At 37.4% G+C, this 20,184-nt stretch overlaps 2 protein-coding genes across 2 annotated transcripts; one reads left to right on the plus strand and one right to left on the minus strand.

Moving 5' to 3' along the window:
- Nucleotides 1-6,265: 6,265 nt before the first annotated feature.
- Nucleotides 6,266-8,572, minus strand: LOC132555283 (zinc transporter SLC39A7-like). The gene is made up of 2 exons (XM_060219642.1): nucleotides 8,138-8,572; nucleotides 6,266-6,271 (listed from the first exon to the last, which is right to left on the minus strand). The coding sequence occupies exons 1-2, from the start codon at nucleotides 8,570-8,572 to the stop codon at nucleotides 6,266-6,268; spliced, it is 441 nt and encodes a 146-aa protein (XP_060075625.1).
- Nucleotides 8,573-10,271: 1,699 nt separating this feature from the next.
- LOC132555052 (uncharacterized) lies at nucleotides 10,272-17,276 on the plus strand. The gene is made up of 5 exons (XM_060219396.1): nucleotides 10,272-10,324; nucleotides 11,763-11,980; nucleotides 15,725-15,845; nucleotides 16,082-16,175; nucleotides 17,208-17,276. Exons 2-5 carry the CDS (start codon nucleotides 11,802-11,804, stop codon nucleotides 17,210-17,212), a joined length of 399 nt encoding a protein of 132 aa, XP_060075379.1. The 5' UTR covers nucleotides 10,272-10,324; nucleotides 11,763-11,801; the 3' UTR covers nucleotides 17,213-17,276.
- The last annotated feature ends 2,908 nt before the right edge of the window (nucleotides 17,277-20,184 follow it).

Raw genomic sequence — 20,184 nt, forward strand, 5'->3', positions numbered from 1 at the left:
ACTCCATGCAAACGTTTGAAAACAAAGCAGTTATGTGACTACGATCAAATCATTTTTCAGATGGCGATTTCGGCTTTTCCGGAAAAATTAGAAAAATCCTAATAGTTCGAGGCTTAGCAAGGACAGATATTAATTTTCAGTTTTCGTAATTTTCAATGAACATTTATATATTTTGCTACATTCGAACTTTGAAATTTGAACTGTGAATGCTGCATTTTCTTCAATTCGATTTCTTCAATTAACTTGCCGTTTGATGAAAATATGATAGAGGATACATAAGAAGTGGCCTTTAACATGTGTTTCTTACTTGGATAATGAACCAATAATTCACACCTTAACTTTATATTGTGTACAGTGTTACATGTCAAAAGTCAAATAGTCTGTCAGAAAACGTTGCTTCAGCTGTATATGTAAATTAATTTACAAATAGGCTTGTTAATCACTGTAAAAACCAAGAACTTTATTTAATTAGAAATCAACAATCGAATATTGACAATAAAGTACAAGACCCGATAAACGTATTGAAAAATTATTATTTGTTGTGTATAAGTCTGGTATAAAGGACTTTGATAAAGTCCTGCACTAGAATAAACTTACCTTGTTGTTGTGTTTATTTACACAGCCCTTTTGATAGACCATGATAACCCAACAATTAAGAATATCTTCTTATAACAACACTCATGCTAATCTTTGTTCCCGTTTTTTTGTCTTCCTTTGGGAATAGGACAGGACAGGGATTTTGTGTTGTCACAAGATAAACAATTTCGCGTTATTTATTCATTTATCTATTTCATTTTAACCCCCCCCCCACACACACACACACACACCCATCCCCCACCCCCACCCCCGCCGCTCTCTCTCTCCTCTCTCTCTTCTCCCCCCCCCCTCTCTCTCTCTCTCTCTCCCTCCCTCTCTCTCTCGCTTTACTGCCGTCTATAATGCCGCCGTCTCTATTGTCTATGTTATTCAGCGACGTATTTTTGTATCACTACACTCTTCCCTAGTCAGATGTACGTGTGATACGCATTCCAATTTTTAAGTTTTCTATTCCCCAAGTCTCAGTGGTGATGCCGTTATTTCAAACCTTTGAAAATATTATCTAACGAAAACAGAATACTGAATGACAGTTTCTATATAAAACGATTGGAACACATCTGTAGGTGGTTTTAGTCGAGGAGATAAGAAAAATGTGATGTATTGAATCAAATGTGTGTTCGATCATGGAAGACTACGGTGAAATGTTTGTCTAATTTCGGTCTCTTTGTTGCAGTACTAGTAAAAGTGTAATCAAAGGGGAAAATTTTATGAGAAAGTTACTCATGTGAATTTATATAGAAAAAAATAGGTGGAACATGAAGAAAGAAAAATATGCAAACATTTTGAAATTCGTGGTTGAACATTTGGGATATTCAAGTTAGAAAGACATATTACCTATTATTGAAAGAATATTTATAAGAAAGTTGTGTGTTACGTAAGGTACTAGATGAAGACAGTCTAAATTTAAAACGTCGTAGAAATTAATTTCGAAAGTATACAAAAAGGTATGTGAATTGAGAAATAGATGTGAAAAGAATGTTTCTTTCTTACGTCGTGATACTTATGGGGGACGGGGAGGGGGAGGGGGGCTGGGGGGAGGACGGGGGAACTGGATGGCGGTTATGGAAATAAGAAAAACCTATTTCATGGGGGAAAGGAGTCTTGCTCAAACTTAAAATACCGTGGTTTTTTTCACGCACGCATGAAAATTGTAAAATTATTCACGAAATGTTAATAACTTCGGAAGATATGGGTTTCACGGGGAAGGAAAGTTATGCGTAAATTTCGAACGTCGTGGAACTTTTTGTGGAAACTGTGTGGCTCTAAAAAGAGCCTTTCAGGGAAGTGCCCTGCAATACTAGCAGAATCAGAAATTCTAGATGAGATCGGTGACATCGTTTTCACCTTCGTAGCTCGAGGATCGATGATAATCGTCGTCGCTGCCGAATATCTCTGTTCTGAGTTTGGTGACTTGGATAGCCTGCCAATGAGCGTAGTCGTAGTACGTATTTCTCATCCCCTCTACAACGGCCAGTCTCAATCTCAGGGAGTAGCGGAAAGCACGGTTATTGGTCGCCTTGGCCAGGTTATATCTGTCTTGAAGTCCGTTCAATTTCGAGTTAAGTAGAACAATTTGCTCGCAGGCTCTTCGGAACTTCCTCTCGGCGTCGACCAGTGTGAATCGCATGTCCAGACGTCCGGGACTCTCTTCCATCAGGCTGTGAAGTCCGGCGGCGTACAAATCTCCGTTAATCTCTGAGTCCGACATTATCAATATTCAAATGCGAATGTCTGGTGAACTGTATATTGTTCAAAGATGCGAAGGAACTCGATATCTTCTGTATTATGTAGCGTAGTGGAAGAATATCTTGGGTAGTTGTGGTTGATAGAAAGGCAAATTGGAAATGATGACCTCATGGACTTTATTCCTGTATATATACCTACAAACATCTCATAAAATGTCAAAGATGTTCTGTGTGTCATGTAGATTTCTGCTAACTCCAAGTGTCACCCAAACTTAAAGGACCATATAATGGTCAGTCGTACTTGACCACTCAGTGACGGTCAATGACACACGCTGAGCGATGTTATTTGGGTCTTCGCCACGTGGTTGACACGTGCTAATGAAAACAATTGGTCGTTGCAATGGTCAGTCCGAGCTCTGTGAAAACAACATCCACGTTAATCTGTCCACTGTCACTACCGGAAAACACATCCGTGTAGATTAGCTTATCAATAGATCAACGATTTACCAGTATATCTATTGATACTTGTTCCGATAATACGACGTCTACTGCTATTTATTTATTTAAAATATTTATTTATTTATTTATTTATTTATTTATTTTTATTTATTTATTATCAGCCTTCAGTCATACAAGTATTATAAAAGCACATAATTAGATGTGTATTTTTTAAATTCTTTATTCGTTCATGACTTTAAGTCCTTGTTTTTATCTTTAAAAAAATACTTTTTTCATCGTTTTGTTTCTTTTCATGAAATATTTAAATCAAGATCCTTACGACACAAACCCAATTTCTCTATAAACAAATGTTGTGTTTTTATGTTATATAACGATGAACGAAAGTAGAAATAATTAGTGTTTATCTTAACTATTCAGTTTTTATCAGCGTATGTGTCAATTATCAATTGTGTGTTTTATTATATTTACATATAAACTACTTCATATCATACAATTAAAGGTCGAGAAAGTGCGAACGACGTAGTTCAAATGCCGACATTATGTGATTTGTCTGAGATGCATATCGTTGACTTAGAGGCGACCACCTCGATTTAGGTCGCCCACTTCTGTAACGTCACAAAAAAATACGAAAAATATTAAAATTGCCGAATTTCGATGGAACGGACTCTGAAAAATTGCATATCGAACCTTTTAAAAATAAATAATGCACATTTATGATTATACACCTGGCGAGGCTTTAAAGATGCTATGATACATGTATATGTAAGACACTGGGGTACACGGATATTTCAAATATCATTAATGTCTACTTCCCTCTTCTTTACTTGTGTTCCAAACATATTTCTAAAAACAAACAAAAAACAAAACAAAAACAAAAAAAAAAAACCAAGTTATTTGTGCGCGCATACTTTCCTTCATCATCCATCAAAAGTGACACATTTATATTATGTGTATTTCATGTATCAAATTCAAAATTTATTTACGTTAGTATAAATGAGACAATAGCTTATAATGAAAATAATATCCCTGTGGAATTTCCATTCTTATAAATGCTTCAGATATTCCAATTTAGTGTCTACATTTACAAGATTATCGAGACTCCACAGATATTCCCAGATATGGAGCAGTTAGCCGAACGAGCTTAGTTTGGGATACTCAAGTCTGTTGCTGTGTCATCTGCACACACCATGTTGTGGGAGTTATTTCCCTTTTGAAGTCTATACATACAATACTTCTAGTGTGTGCGTGTTTTTTTGTTTTTTGTTTTTTTTTTTGTTTCTAACGACTTATAATAATTGTTTTGAACCATCTTCTTCTTTTCTTTTTTTTTGATTCTCCTGACCCGATGGTCTACTTTTAATGCACTTCATATTAGTGTGTATTGTGTCAAATTTTATAATTTGCTATATGAGCATATAATGTTAATTACCAGGGATTACGACCACATTCGTTCTCTGGATTATTGAGGATGACTTTTTCTATTGTGACATTTGTGTGACAGGTGTCCATAATTATTCATGTAACCCTTAGAAAAGTCTTTTTGTCTGATATATCTTCATTACAAAAGTACTGAACATTATTGTTATGTATATAATGTAATGTTTTATACATATGTTTGGCGCAATAATATCACTGCTAATGTTTTATTATTTACAAGCCTCTTGACTCTCATGACTCTAAGTGTCTACCTTTACAAGACTAACAGAACACTACAGATATTCCAATTTAGTTTTCTAACTTTTCAAGACTAACGGGGCACTACAGATATTCCAATTTAGTTTTCTAACTTTTCAAGACTAACGGGGCACTACAGATATTCCAATTTAGTTTTCTAACTTTTTAAGACTAACGGGGCACTACAGATATTCCAGTTTAGTTTTCTAACTTTTCAAGACTAACGGGGCACTACAGATATTCCAGTTTAGTTTTCTAACTTTTTAAGACTAACGGGGCACTACAGATATTCCAATTTAGTTTTCTAACTTTTCAAGACTAACGGGGCACTACAGATATTCCAATTTAGTTTTCTAACTTTTCAAGACTAACGGGGCACTACAGATATTCCAATTTAGTTTTCTAACTTTTCAAGACTAACGGGGCACTACAGATATTCCAGTTTAGTTTTCTAACTTTTTAAGACTAACGGGGCACTACAGATATTCCAATTTAGTTTTCTAACTTTTCAAGACTAACGGGGCACTACAGATATTCCAATTTAGTTTTCTAACTTTTCAAGACTAACGGGACACTACAGATATTCCAATTTAGTTTTCTAACTTTTCAAGACTAACGGGACACTACAGATATTCCAATATTCGATGAAAGACATAAAATTATTATACAGTAATTGGTATTACGTAATTTTGATGATATTCACACCATACTTAATCATTTTTCTTATTCTCTATATATATTTATATCATTTTTTGTCATTTTACTTCACAATAAACAATTATATCGTCACACGTAAAATTACCTAGTAGATTAACATTACAATGTCCATCTACCGGAACGTAATCCTCGCGTGCTCACCTGGAGTGACAACTTAATGATTAACGCGGATGGTTGTTTTCACAGAGCTTTGATTGACCGTTAAACTGACCGATTGTTTTCATTAGCACGTGTCAACCACGTGACGATTAACAACATGTATTGAGTGTCGGGTGACCAAATCAAGCTGAGAGCGTCACTGACCATCACTAAGTGGTCAAGTACGACTGACCATTATATGATCCTTTGAGTTTGGGTGACACTTGGAGTTAGCAGAAATCTACATGACACACAGAACATCTTTGACATTTTGTGAGATGTTTGTAGGTATATATACAGGAAAGAAGTCTATCGGATCATCATTTCCAATTTGCCTTTCTATCAACCACAACTACCCAAGATATTCTTCCACTACGCTACATAATACAGAAGATATCGAGTTCCTTCGCATCTTTGAACAATATACAGTTCACCAGACATTCGCATTTGAATATTGATAATGTCGGACTCAGAGATTAACGGAGATTTGTACGCCGCCGGACTTCACAGCCTGATGGAAGAGAGTCCCGGACGTCTGGACATGCGATTCACACTGGTCGACGCCGAGAGGAAGTTCCGAAGAGCCTGCGAGCAAATCGTTCTACTTAACTCGAAATTGAACGGACTTCAAGACAGATATAACCTGGCCAAGGCGACCAATAACCGTGCTTTCCGCTACTCCCTGAGATTGAGACTGGCCGTTGTAGAGGGGATGAGAAATACGTACCACGACTACGCTCATTGGCAGGCTGTCCAAGTCACCAAACTCAGAACAGAGATATTCGGCAGCGACGACGATTATCATCGATCCTCGAGCTACGAAGGTGATAACGATGTCACCGATCTCATCTAGAATTTCTGATTCTGCTAGTACTACAGGGCACTCCCCTGAAAGGCTCTTTTTAGAGCCACACAGTTTCCACAAAAAGTTCCACGACGTTCGAAATTTACGCATAACTTTCTTTCCCCACCAGATACGTTTTTCATGTATGCACCTAACTCTGAATGAAATAGTACTTTCATGAATTTCTCAAAAAAAATCCACAACAATCTAAATTAACGCGCGCAACCATTCTGCACGAAACGCATGCATTTCCTATGACCATTTCGTTCTTGATATTTGTTCTTGAATTTTCCAAAAATTCCAAGACGTTCTAAATTTACATACGCCCCCCCCCCCTTTCCCCATGACACACGCATTTCCCTTGGTTCTTATTATATTTTACTTAATTTCTCGAAAAGCTCCGTGGTAATTCTTGTAACGTTTTACCCGTATTGACGGTTTTATGGGGATCTCGACTGAATGTCTTTATCATAAATTATCACAGATAAAATGTTTGTTTTATACCTATATATCTAAAACCTTTGTTGTATATCTTACCTATATATCTAAAATCTTTGTTGTATACTTATATATCTAAAACCTTTGTTGTATACCTATATATCTAAAACCTTTGTTTACCTATATATCTAAAACTTTGTTGTATATCGTATATATCTAAAACCTTTGTTGTATACATATATATCTAAAACCTTTGTTGTATACCTATATATCTAAAACCTTTGTTTATACCTATATATCTCAAACCCGTTGTTTTATATCTATTTCTCCAAAACCTTTCATGTATACCCAGGTGATTTGATAATGCTTATAAATTATCAATCCGTAATATTGTGAAGAACATGCCGGAATTTCGATCTGGTTGATAAGTAGAAATTTCAAAACAGAGTTTACCACTTTTCAAGTCCATTGTACCCTGTTAATGAATGGAATTTCATTTACGAGAAATATCAATGTCTTATCTTAAATAAAATGTAAGGAGTTTTAACCAAGATTATGTCCCTTAGTAGTATTCAGTATTCAAAATCACCCTCATCTTTGTGTAGTATTTGAATATTATATCATAAAGTATCGTAGTAATTGTGTTAAAATAGTTATGAAATATTATGTTATAATAGTATTACAATCTTGTGTTATGATATTGTTGTAGTATTATAACAGTATTGTAATATTATGTTATAATAGTGTTGTAGTATTACTATCTTGTGTTATGATAATGTTGTAGTATTATAACAGTATTGTAATATTATGTTATAATAGTGTTGTAGTATTACGATCTTGTGTTTTGATATTGTTGTAGTATTATAACAGTATTATAGTATTGTAATATCTTACGTAGACATCAATATGTCCTGTATGATGCAAAGAACTAGAACCATGTTGTTTCTAAAATGGACGTTTCTAAAAAATAAAACAACTTCCTGATGACAAGCACGACGACAACCTTGACATGAAATGACACCAAAAACTGCAAATTGAAGACAACAGGCCTGTGATGTGACATTAATCAACACATAATATAGCTACAGTGTACCGGATTGAGGTTTTGAAATATCAGTAAATAAATCATTGTCACATAAATGAGACTGAAATACCATTTTATATTAACATAATCGAAACCTCTTCGTTTCGGTCAATACACGGTTTTATCAATCAAGGAAAACACAACATTCTTGGTACTGAGACATGCTACAGGATATTGAAGTCCCTACGTGGATTGATACCTATTTCAAAATGGATGCTTCGTCCTCGGTAGATTTTTTTTCATGTCGATAAAACCACGTGTTGACCTCAGTAGCAGGCCATGAATGTAAAATAGACTTTAATCACAATGTTATGTGGACAAGTGGCTTTTCCTTACTGCATGTGGTTGTACATACTACACAGTTCTACTGATACTATGCGAGACTGAACAAGGGGAATAACTCTTCATACACAATATTTAAATTTACTATATCTATATATATAATGGTTATAATCAGTAATTTTTCATACGATTTCTCCCTAGGATTAACATTTTACTTACCTTAACTTGCTTTTTCCAGGTTAAAAAACTTTTCTTCTTTTTATTCCGCAGTTTTTGTTCGTTTTCGGCTACTTTTTTCTGGAAATACTCAAAATCATGATCATGAATTATGCAGCCTTCACCACCGTGACTGTGACCATGACCGTGACCGTGCCTGTGACCTTGACCTTGATCGTGACCGTGACTTTTGTGAGTGTGACTGTGACCTTCACTCTCGTGAGAATCACCAGCGGTTTGACCTTGACCATTTTGAGAATTCTCAACACCCTGCTCCTTAGAACCCTCATCTTTATGTTGTGTATTTTCCTTCACATCTCCGGAACCTTCGTCTGCACTTTCGTCACTTCCTTCCGACGAGGAAAAGTTTCGGATAAGTAAATTATATAATGGTCGGTTAGGGTCCCTATTCTCTTTCTTTTTTCTGATGAATCCCATGATTGAGATCTAAAACACTGTTAATACCAATTCTAGATCAGAAATGAAAGTTTTATAAACGATGTTCCAAAGTAAAACCAATTGCGAGTCTTTAAGGTGATGCTTTATCGGCCCAGATTGTCACAATGTCTCTCACACACATCTGTTTCTTTCACAAGCTCTCCTACGTGTGAAGGGAAGTTTTTGTCGTCATAGTATTAGGGTATAGTATACTTCCTGATCCTAGAAGCCCCGGGGTAAAACGTATCCGTTATAAGCCACATGTCAGCTCGCCCGTCCCCCTGGGCCAACTGTACACCTTTGACTCGAGGTAACATTGGAGAGTATAGTGTAATTCGTACTGTATTTATCATTAATTGTTATCGTGGGTCCTCCTGCTTTTTTATGAATCTTACTTCTCGTTTCCTTGCAACCATTTAATTTTCGATTGATGTTTCTATATTTAACAGGTTTGAGAAAATCATGATATCAACAACCAGGATAGGAATACGGCCATTCCAAAGAAAAAATGTGTCTTTTTATGTTATTATTTTTAAATTTAAAATTCTGGAAATTCAGTTTTCTACAAAAATTATTTCGGATCAATTTTTCATTGAGTAGGGAAAGGTCAGATTTTAACATTTATGTGCATGTATATCATATATATATATGTTTTATATTGTGGGCCGTGTTAAATGTACATCAATAGAGAAATATCTCAGGTGAGGTGCGTCCCGCGTACCCGATGTTGGTAGATACCACATACTACATTGTACAAAGAATTTCCGTCTCAAATTAATCTTGGTTGTTCAAGAGATGATAATCAATACTACATATATATTTCGTATTGATTTTCAAGAAGAAATCAACATTAAACTGAAAAGATCATTTTTTTTTATAATCTGTCGATCAATAGCTTGTCTCTTCAGGTATATTACAACACAACATATTCTAGCACAAAATGGATATTATGATAAAATCGATTCTAATGCCAGTGTTTTCCATTACGGGTTATAGGCGCTGTTAGTTGTTTCCGTCACAGTAAAAAAGATAATTGATTTTTTCCTCTCATAAATAGAAACAAACCCACTGGTTATAAGCAAAGGGCTTTTGTAGCCTTGAGCATGGTACGGCCCATGGAACACCAGAGTTTGTTTGTAATAGTCACACCCGACATAATCGTGACATCATGGAAAATTATCCTTACTAGTGTTAAATATGAGAAAATTGATCTTAAACACAGCTTGTTGTGTTGTAATATGTAAAAAAGCATATCAGAAAACCATTCATTGGTTTTTTCAGAACATGTTTGGTAGTTTAAAATAAAAAGAAAACCATTCTTCTTCTGGTTCAATTCGTTTTGAAAATTATAAAAAAAAATTTATTCGGAATCGAAAACTTGTCACCTAGTCGTGTGAATAAACATAACCTCAAAATTGATTTCCAGTTAATTTCTCACAGGATCAAAATTTCACAAAACATTGACGTTTTTGCTTTGATGACACGGCTGCCTTGCTGTGAAGGATTTCCATAATGAAAGGAGAACGCATCACAAGGTTACCGTGGTATGGTGATTATCGTTCGTGATCAATAATTTAGTTTCAGTACTCAGTAATCATCGGGTAGAACACCAAGGCAGTGAGTGTGTCGTTGGTGATTATGCTACCGACATCAATAAATACAAGACAGCCGTCAGGATTAGAGACAACACCCCAACCGCAAAGTGTATAATTGTGAATAGGACTGTTGTGGAAGAGGACCAGTGGAAAGAAGGTAAACAAAATGTTCAACATAGAGTTTGGACAGAGTCATTGCTATAGAGAAGGGTTGGGACAGCGTCATTGGTATAGAGAAGGGTTGGGACAGCGTCATTGGTATAGAGAAGGGTTGGGACAGCGTCATTGGTATAGGGTTGGGACAGAGTCAGTGATATAGGGTTGGGACAGAGTCAGTGATATAGGGTTGGGGCAGCGTCAGTGATATAGGGTTGGGACAGAGTCAATGATATAGGGTTGGGACAGAGTCAGTGATATAGGGTTGGGACAGTGTCATTGATATAGGGTTGGGACAGAGTCAATGATATAGGGTTGGGACAGAGTCAATGATATAGGGTTGGGATAGTGTCATTGATATAGGGTAGGGACGGAATCAGTGATATAGGGTTGGAACAGAGTCAGTGATATAGGGTTGGGACAGAGTCAGTGATAAAGTGGTTGGGACAGAATAAATGATATAGAGTTGGGACAGCGTCAATGATATAGGGTTGGGACAGTGTCATTGATATAGGGTGGGGACAGAGTCAGTGATATACGGTTGGGACAGAGTCAGTGATATAGGATTTGGACAGCGTCAGTGACATAGGGTTGTGACAACGTCAGTGATATAGGATTTGGACAGCGTCAGTGACATAGGGTTGGGACAGCGTCAGTGATATAGGGTGGGGACAGAGTCAGTGATATACGGTTGGGACAGAGTCAGTGATATAGGATTTGGACAGCGTCAGTGACATAGGGTTGTGACAACGTCAGTGATATAGGGTTGGGACAGAGTCAGTGGTATAGAGTAGGGACGGGATCAGTGATATAGGGTTGGGACAGCGTCAATGATACAGGATTGGGACAGCGTCATTGTTAAAGGATTGGGACAGAGTCAGTGATATACACTTGGGTTGGGACTGGTGGGACGGTGTCACTGATATACACTTTAGTTGGGACTGGTGGGACGGTGTTAGTGATATACACTTGGGTTGGGAGTGGTGGGACGGTGTCAGTGATATACACTTGGGTTGGGACTGGTAGGACGGTGTTAGTGATATACATTTGGGTTGGGACTGGTGGGACGGTGTCAGTGATATACACTTGGGTTGGGACTGGTGGGACGGTGTCAGTGATAAACACGTGGGTTGGGACTGGTAGGACGATGTCAGTGATATACACTTGGGTTGGGACTGGTGGGACGATGTCAGTGGTATACACTTGGGTTGGGACTGGTAGGACGGTGTTAGTGATAAACACAGTAATTCGTTTGAATTGAAAGGTCTCTTCGTTTGTACGTAAACCTCGTATTTGATTTGATGTCTATTATGAGTTGGAAGTCATCATACATTATAAAACAATGATTTAATCTTGAAGTAAAATGCTATGCATTCTTAGAAACTTATTTGCATTTTAAAATTTGATTAAAAGCTAATCTCTCTATATTTTTTCTTCAGGGAAAAGAAAGACAATAGGACAGCGGAACTGAAATCGAAATGGAGAGAAAGGCTTGGTTTTTTCTGGTTCTGTTATATGTCGGCATACACACCAACAACTGCCAGAACTATATCTCGTTCAATTACCAGACCGATAAAAGTCTGTCTCAGCCATTTTTTCTCAACTTCACTATACCCGACATGTTTTCCTGCTTTTCGCTCTGTCAGCAAATCATCAAGTAAGTTGTACATGTATCTACCTGAGGTAACCATGCCAAATCAAAGTCAAATGCACAGGGTAGAGTATACAGGGTTTGTGTACAGGGTGAGCTCACAGGGTTAGTGTACAAGGTCAGAGCTCACAGGATGAGTGTACAGGGTGAGCTCGCAGGTTGAGTGTACAGGATGAGCTCGCAGGTTGAGTGTACATGGTAAGTGTGCACGATGAGTGTTTAGGATGGGTTCGCAGGGTGAGTGCACAGGGTTAGTGTACAAGGTCAGAGCTCACAGGATGAGTGTACAGGGTGAGCTCGCAGGTTGAGTGTACAGGATGAGCTCGCAGGTTGAGTGTACATGGTAAATGTGCACGAGGAGTGTTTAGGATGAGCTCGCAGGTTGAGTGTACAGGGTGAAATCGCAGGGTGAGTGTACATGGTAAGTGTGCACGATGAGTGTTTAGGATGTGCTCGCAGGGTGAGTGTACAGGGTGAAATCGCAGGTTGAGTGTACAGGGTGAAATCGCAGGATGAGTGTACATGGTAAGTGTGCACGAGGAGTGTTTAGGATGAGCTCGCAGGTTGAGTGTACAGGGTGAAATCGCAGGGTGAGTGTACATGGTAAGTGTGCACGATGAGTGTTTAGGATGAGCTCGCAGGGTGAGTGTACAGGGTGAAATCGCAGGGTGAGTGTACATGGTAAGTGTGCACGATGAGTGTTTAGGATGTGCAGGTTAAGTGTACAGGATGCGTGTACAGGGTGAACTCACAGGGCTAGTGTACAGGATCAGAGCTCATAGATTCAGTTCACAAAGGAAGGGGTGGCAGAGGAATATACAGAGTCAACTCACTAATTTATAACTGCTTTTCAGTAGAGATTGGGGGTTACATTAGAAGTTGTGGGTTACAATACTAATGGACAAGGTTACAATAGAGGGCAGGGTTACAACAGAGGGCGGATTTATAGTAGAGACTGGGGTTACAAAATAGGGCGTTGTTACAATAGATGACGGCAAGGATAACATTAAGGTCACAATATATAGAGCTGGGTTGTAATAGAGGGCAGAGTTCAAGGGTGAGGTTACAATAGTAGATGAGGTTACAATAGTGGGTGAGATCACAATAGTGGTTGGGGTTACAATTGGGGATGGGGTTACAATAGTGGATTGGGTTGCTATAATGATGTTACAATAGTGGGTGTGGTTACAATAATAGGTGGGGTTACAATAGTGGGTGTGGTTACAATAGTAGATGGGGTTACAATAGTGGGTGTGGTTACAATAGTAGGTGGGGTTACAATAGTGGGTGTGGTTACAATAGTAGGTGGGGTTACAATAGTGAGTGGAGTTACAATAGTGGGTGTGGTTACAATAGTAGATGGGGTTACAATAGTGGGTGTGGTTATAATAGTAGGTGGGGTTACAATAGTGGGTGGGGTTTCTATCATAGATGGGGTTGCAATAGTGGGTGGGGTTACTATAGTGGGTGGGGTTTCTATAAGAGATGGGGTTGCAATAGTGAGTGTAATATTGGGTTTAGTTACAATAGAGATAGCAGTCGATTGATGGAGTTGAGGACCGTATAGGTTATTGGGAGAGAGTAAAATACATCATACGTCAGTTGTTGTTTTAGTGTCCCGAACTTTAGTCCGATTGTCTAGGGGAAAGGTATGTTTTAATTCATGATATAAATCATCCTACAGGGAAATTATTTGGTCCACCATTTTGTATATCAATTATTCCATCGATCTTCAGAGTCCTTGATCATTATAAACTTTCCATGCTGAATCATCCATGTCGGGTTAAGTGCTACTTTTATATTTATTTTGCTGTAAATAATTAATATTTATTTTTTACATCTTTGAAACAATCAATATATATCTCATTGCTACTTTCACATATCAAATATCATCTACAACTCGGGTTTTATCTTAAACTACATTTGTTCACTGATAATTAGATACTGCAAAAACCTAAATTTACGTGGTTGATTTATTTTCCTTATTTCTGTAGTTTCTTAATCCACGAACTTATATCTCCACGAACCGTTCAAATTAATGTTATTAGATTTACTGAGCTCTATTTATCAACAAAAGCAAGTGTCAATGAAATCGTAATTTTTCGAATAACCACGAAAATTGAGAACCACGAAAATATGGGATGTTACTGTAAAGGTAACACAACCTAACTATTCTAATAATTAGATAACGCAGAACAACTATGAATGTTTTAGGAGATGCGTTATACAAAATTTGGTCAAATGACCGACCAAGATAATTGTTTTCTAATACATAGAAATTGTGGGGAATTGATAACACAGTAGAATGTCATTGTCTTTTAATACAAATAGAAGTTAACTAGAATCACAGAAAATGTACACTGTATTATATATCAACTATACGAAATAACGAGTTTGACTCCATTTCCGGACCTGTTTCGACATGTGTTCCGTTGTATCTATTTCGACAGGTGTTCCGTTGTATCTGTTTCGACAGGTGTTCCGTTGTGTCTGTTTCGACATGTGTTCCGTTGTATCTGTTTCGACAGGTGTTCCGTTGTACGTGTTTCGACAGGTGTTCCGTTGTACGTGTTTCGACAGGTGTTCCGTTGTACATGTTTCGACAGGTGTTCCGTTGTACATGTTTCGACAGGTGTTCCGTTGTACCTGTTTCGACAGGTGTTCCGTTGTATCTGTTTCGACAGGTGTTCCGTTGTACCTGTTTCGACATGTGTTCCGTTGTACCTGTTTCGACAGGTGTTCCGTTGTATCTATTTCGACAGGTGTTCCGTTGTATCTATTTCGAAACAGGTGTTCCGTTGTACCTGTTTCGACATGTGTTCCATTGTACCTGTTTCGACAGGTGTTCCGTTGTATCTATTTCGACATGTGTTCCGTTGTACCTGTTTCGAAACAGGTGTTCCGTTGTACCTGTTTCGACATGTGTTCCGTTGTACCTGTTTCGACAGGTGTTCCGTTGTATCTATTTCGACATGTGTTCCGTTGTACCTGTTTCGACAGGTGTTCCGTTGTATCTATTTCGACATGTGTTCCGTTGTACATGTTTCGACAGGTGTTCCGTTGTACATGTTTCGACAGGTGTTCCGTTGTACATGTTTCGACAGGTGTTCCGTTGTACCTGTTTCGACAGGTGTTCCGTTGTATCTGTTTCGACAGGTGTTCCGTTGTACCTGTTTCGACATGTGTTCCGTTGTACCTGTTTCGACAGGTGTTCCGTTGTATCTATTTCGACAGGTGTTCCGTTGTATCTATTTCGAAACAGGTGTTCCGTTGTACCTGTTTCGACATGTGTTCCGTTGTACCTGTTTCGACAGGTGTTCCGTTGTATCTATTTCGACATGTGTTCAGTTGTACCTGTTTCGACAGGTGTTCCGTTGTATCTATTTCGACATGTGTTCCGTTGTATCTATTTCGAAACAGGTGTTCCGTTGTACCTGTTTCGACAGGTGTTCTGTTCGACATGTGTTCCGTTGTATCTGTTTCGACAGGTGTTCCGTTGTATCTGTTTCGACAGGTGTTCCGTTGTATCTGTTTCGACAGGTGTTCCGTTGTACCTGTTTCGACAGGTGTTCCGTTGTATCTATTTCGACAGGTGTTCCGTTGTATCTATTTCGAAACAGGTGTTCCGTTGTACCTGTTTCGACAGGTGTTCCATTGCATCTGTTTCGACAGGTGTTCCATTATTTTTGTTTCGACAGGTGTTTCATTGCCTCTGTTTCAACAGGTGTTCCATTATTTTTGTTTCGACAGGTGTGGTTCTGTCAGTTTTGATACAAGTAACAAGGTTTGCGAGATGAACGCAAAGAATTCAACCAGCGGATCGGTGACCGCCAGTTCCGGGTACCTGTTCACTGACGTCACTTCCTCAACGGTGAGTTATTCATCATCATGGTATGCGGACAAATATTAATGTACAGTATGTAAATTCAAAAACTCATCGGAAAGATTTTAGTTGTAATTAGTCGTCGTAATACCTACATCAGGGAAACAGTCGAAATAAGTAATGGTAGGGATGCTTTAGATCCAGTGTGTGCAGTTTATTTTCGTGCAAAATTGTAAAAGAAAATATACACCTCACCGCTTACAGTGTTGTTCATTCTTTGGTAGACATTTGCCGGTGGATGTGCTGACAGTAACTGTGAAGATACTGACATCTGTATCCTGGACCAGGATGGGAACAAAAGTGGATGTGCAAGTACAAGTAAGTATGCAATGCTTCTAAACTTCAGTCCGTATCTCATCCTAGCAAACGAAGGTATGAATAAAAAAAAACGACAAATAAGTCTATATCCGGTAATAAACCCACTTTCACACATGATGTTTTCATTGAAAATACCGGCAGTTCAGCGCTTATATCATTGTTTTTAAAGCAAATTTTCATCACAACTGGAGCTGGATGTCGTCAACTCCCGTACATATTAATATTATAATCTCGATTTTCATTCTGACCTCTCAGAGTTACTTCCCTTCGTTTCACACTACAGCCAATAGAGGACGAGAATGATCGATTTTAAAGTCACGTCTTGTTGAATATTCTGATACAGTTCCGATATCAATTCAGTTGAGCTGTTTTCGAAATAGGAACCAATTGGGGTGTGGTATATTACAAACATGAACGCATCAATGACATAAGATTTTATACAGAGCCATTATGACGTCATTATTGTGACAATAGGGATGACAATGGCACAATTCAAAATGTCGGAAATAAAACTTTTATGTAAGTTCAAATCGGGTTAGGATTTACAATTAACAATAGAATGTAAGAATTGTCTAATTGTGTGACAAAACTTGGCTGCAATGTTACTGTTGACATGAAATCGAACATAAATACCATGCAGCTTAATTCTGAAATATTCCCATAGTTCCAAGACGGAGTAATATTGAGTCATGTAAACTTACACTTATCTCGCCAAGATACCCTTCTCTGCTTCATTTCCACATTAAGTTGTGACACTTATTACAATACTTCGACGATTCCCCTATTCCTATTTCAGTGTCAAATTTTGTCAAATTTCTCACTTTCACTCTCGGCTCATGGAATTTAAGGATATCTATTAAGTGCCTTTTCTCGTTGTCTTTGTTATATTGTTATAAAATGCGATACAAGTGGCATTGTTCCTTTTCCTTTATTTACATAAAAAAACAACCATTTTGATACCTATTTTATACAATATATATATATAAATATTTTTTTTCTTCCTAAAATGTTTTTGTTTTCTTTTTTTTTCAGTATAATCGATCGCACGGACTTGCTTGCTGACCGCTGGTGTCCTTGTCTGGGTTTAGTATTGTGTGTATGTAGGGTAACGTAAACTTTATCATTAATTCTGTGTTAACTACGACAGAGACGCTGTAAATAGTGTTTAGATCTAGAATTGTAGAAAGTCCACATCATCTGATCCTATCATTAAATGATCTGAATAAAGCTGACAAAACAACGACGGTTTTTAGAGATGCGGATCCTGTTTACTGCGACCAGTGTTTAGTGAAGACAATTTGATGATACAGCCCACTTTCAATATTTAAATAGGATAATTCCTATGCATTTTTGTTAATCGCATTCCGTCCTGCTCATTGAGAACCTGACATTTTTGTATTTGACCTCACTTCACTAGCTAAGTGTTTTCGACGTAGCGGAAGACTCCTCCTCATCCGAAGAACGAAGTATTCGCTTGTGACCATAACTTAAGTCATATCTTACACCTGTCAGTTTGTGTATATTTCAAAGGTTTATTTTTGTTACTAGTCAACGAAATATATTTTTTCATTACGAAATATTTAAATGAATCCAGTTATACATATTTTTCATGCGATTGTCATGTTATTGATCACGTCGGATACATGAAGTATATGTGGAGGTGGTGCAATCGAGTGTGATGTCATAAAATGATAATGGAATGACGTAATTCACTTTCAGATTAATTATGACGTCATAAAAAGACAAGAAAAATTCAAATGTTCTTCAAAAACATGGTACAAGTTTCCTGCAATATTTTCACATGTGTTTGGTTCATTACAACACAGATGTGTTCGCTAAAATAGAGAATGCTAAAACTCTTTCTAAACGGAAGATTATAATTTCTTGGGATTACCATACAGCATAAATTGAACAAAACAATACATACATCGTTAAAATGAATCGATTATGTAGAGAATACATGGTCAGAGTCTTTAAATATAAATTGTATTTTGGCGAGCCTCTGCCGATATCAATGGGTCTACCTTGATTTTAGTTAAAGCTCATTACGTCTTCTAGAAGGTTGTGCATTCTTCGTTTACGTTTGGAAAGAAGTTTTTTTTTTCTTTTATTTTTTTTTTTTTTTGTTTCGTTTTAGTAATAAAAATTGAAATACGAGATTTTGCAGATGTGGTTTATTAACTGTTTCTGTGTGTGAATGTTTACAGTTATTTGTAGTGTATTCTATGGCATTTATACAGCTGTATGATGTAGCATCACCGCGACGAGTCTAGAAAGACGAAACAGCTGTATGATGTAGCATCACCGACGAGTCTAGAAGGACGGAACAGTTGTATGATGTAGCATCACCGACGAGTCTAGAAGGACGAAACAGTTGTATGATGTAACATCACCGACGAGTCTAAAAGGACGAAACAGTTGTATGATGTAGCATCACCGACGAGTCTAGAAGGACGGAACAGTTGTATGATGTAGCATCACCGACGAGTCTAGAAGGAAGGACGAAACAGTTGTATGATGTAACATCACCGACGAGTCTAGAAGGACGAAACAGTTGTATGATGTAGCATCACCGACGAGTCTAGAAGGACGAAACAGTTGTATGATGTAGCATCACCGCGAAGAGTCTAGAAGGACAAAACAGCTGTATGATGTAGCATCACCGACGAGTCTAGAAGGACGAAACAGTTGTATGATGTAGCATCACCGCGAAGAGTCTAGAAGGACGAAACAGCTGTATGATGTAGCATCACCGACGAGTCTAGAAGGACGAAACAGTTGTATGATGTAGCATCACCGCGAAGAGTCTAGAAGGACGAAACAGTTGTATAATGCAGATTGATTCATCTTTTTACACTTCCTTTTTTTAAAATCACTAAACGGTGACAATATCGTGGATGCGTTTGTACAATCCCTTTAAATGTTGTTTATTCTATCTAGCAGGAATATTTCGGCGTCGTTCTTACTATTCTATCACTGACACTCGTTTTTGTATTTATATATCAATATATGCATATATAATCTCTCCGTTGTTGATTAACAGGGGACACTTCCTGTTTGGAAATTTTCCAACAAGTTCGAATAATTTGTGAAAATGATAGACGCCATAAAATCATATTCTGCTTCTAACATATATGGTCAGTTACTGCTGGTGGGGATGAAGCCAATGACACCAAATATCTATACTTAATCTATCATTGACACTCGGCTTTATATATATTAATTTATAAATAATCTCTCCAGTTATATTATATATATAATCTTTACCACATAAGAACACCAGTAAAACAGGTGCTTTGCAGAATACTTAATATCACTCATGTATTGGTTTTAATAAATAAAATAATTCTTGTCCTAGGGTTACTATATGTGTGTATGCAATTGATCTAATCTATAACATCAAGGAGTTACTTCCCCTTAACCATCATTTTACTGTTTATATGTTGTAAGTCTCTTTCTTACTTTCCTTTTTCTGTATCATCCGTTGTCACTATTGATAGGCAATGCCTGATGTTCAATCCATTGATATTTGTTGTTTGTTTTGTCAACAATATTGGTTGAAATTGAATTTGATTATCATTTTTTTTATTCATGCTAAAACATCCCTGCATTCTAAACCTAAACTCGTAACACAGTGTTTCGAGAGATGAATGTAGATAGAGGTTATGGGGGAATATTTACTGTCGTCATAGTGACCACATTGAGAAAACTTGTATTTCATCCTGTAATACGAAGCTTGACATGTTTTGTATGCTCGTTAGTTTGCCGGGTGGTTCTATTAAATTTACCAAGATTTACAGGTGTTTTCAACTAAGCAGAAGGCGCTTACTCTTCCGAAACACCTGGTCTTATTTGTTTTTGTTTTGCAACAGCTTTATCGAATTATTAAGCTTAATTGTATGATATATATAATTACATCGAGTATGCTGAACCTGAAACGTGTTGTACAAACTAGTTTTAAAAATCACTACGTTCCCCTAGGTAGGTCTCGTCTTCAGCATGTTTTAAT

Source organism: Ylistrum balloti, unplaced genomic scaffold (assembly GCF_031769215.1).
Source record: "Ylistrum balloti isolate Yb309-2 unplaced genomic scaffold, AGI_CSIRO_Ybal_v1 Utg369646, whole genome shotgun sequence".
Lineage (NCBI taxonomy): Eukaryota > Metazoa > Mollusca > Bivalvia > Pectinida > Pectinidae > Ylistrum > Ylistrum balloti.

Excerpts from the sequence above, each read along its gene's own strand:
- LOC132555283 (XM_060219642.1), bottom strand. The coding sequence starts at position 8,572 with ATGGGATTCATCAGAAAAAAGAAAGAGAATAGGGACCCTAACCGACCA.
- LOC132555052 (XM_060219396.1), top strand. The coding sequence starts at position 11,802 with ATGGAGAGAAAGGCTTGGTTTTTTCTGGTTCTGTTATATGTCGGCATA. Across the intron at positions 11,981-15,724 it reads CTCTGTCAGCAAATCATCAA|GTGTGGTTCTGTCAGTTTTG; the intron begins GTAAGTTGTACA and ends TTGTTTCGACAG. Across the intron at positions 15,846-16,081 it reads CTGACGTCACTTCCTCAACG|ACATTTGCCGGTGGATGTGC; the intron begins GTGAGTTATTCA and ends ATTCTTTGGTAG.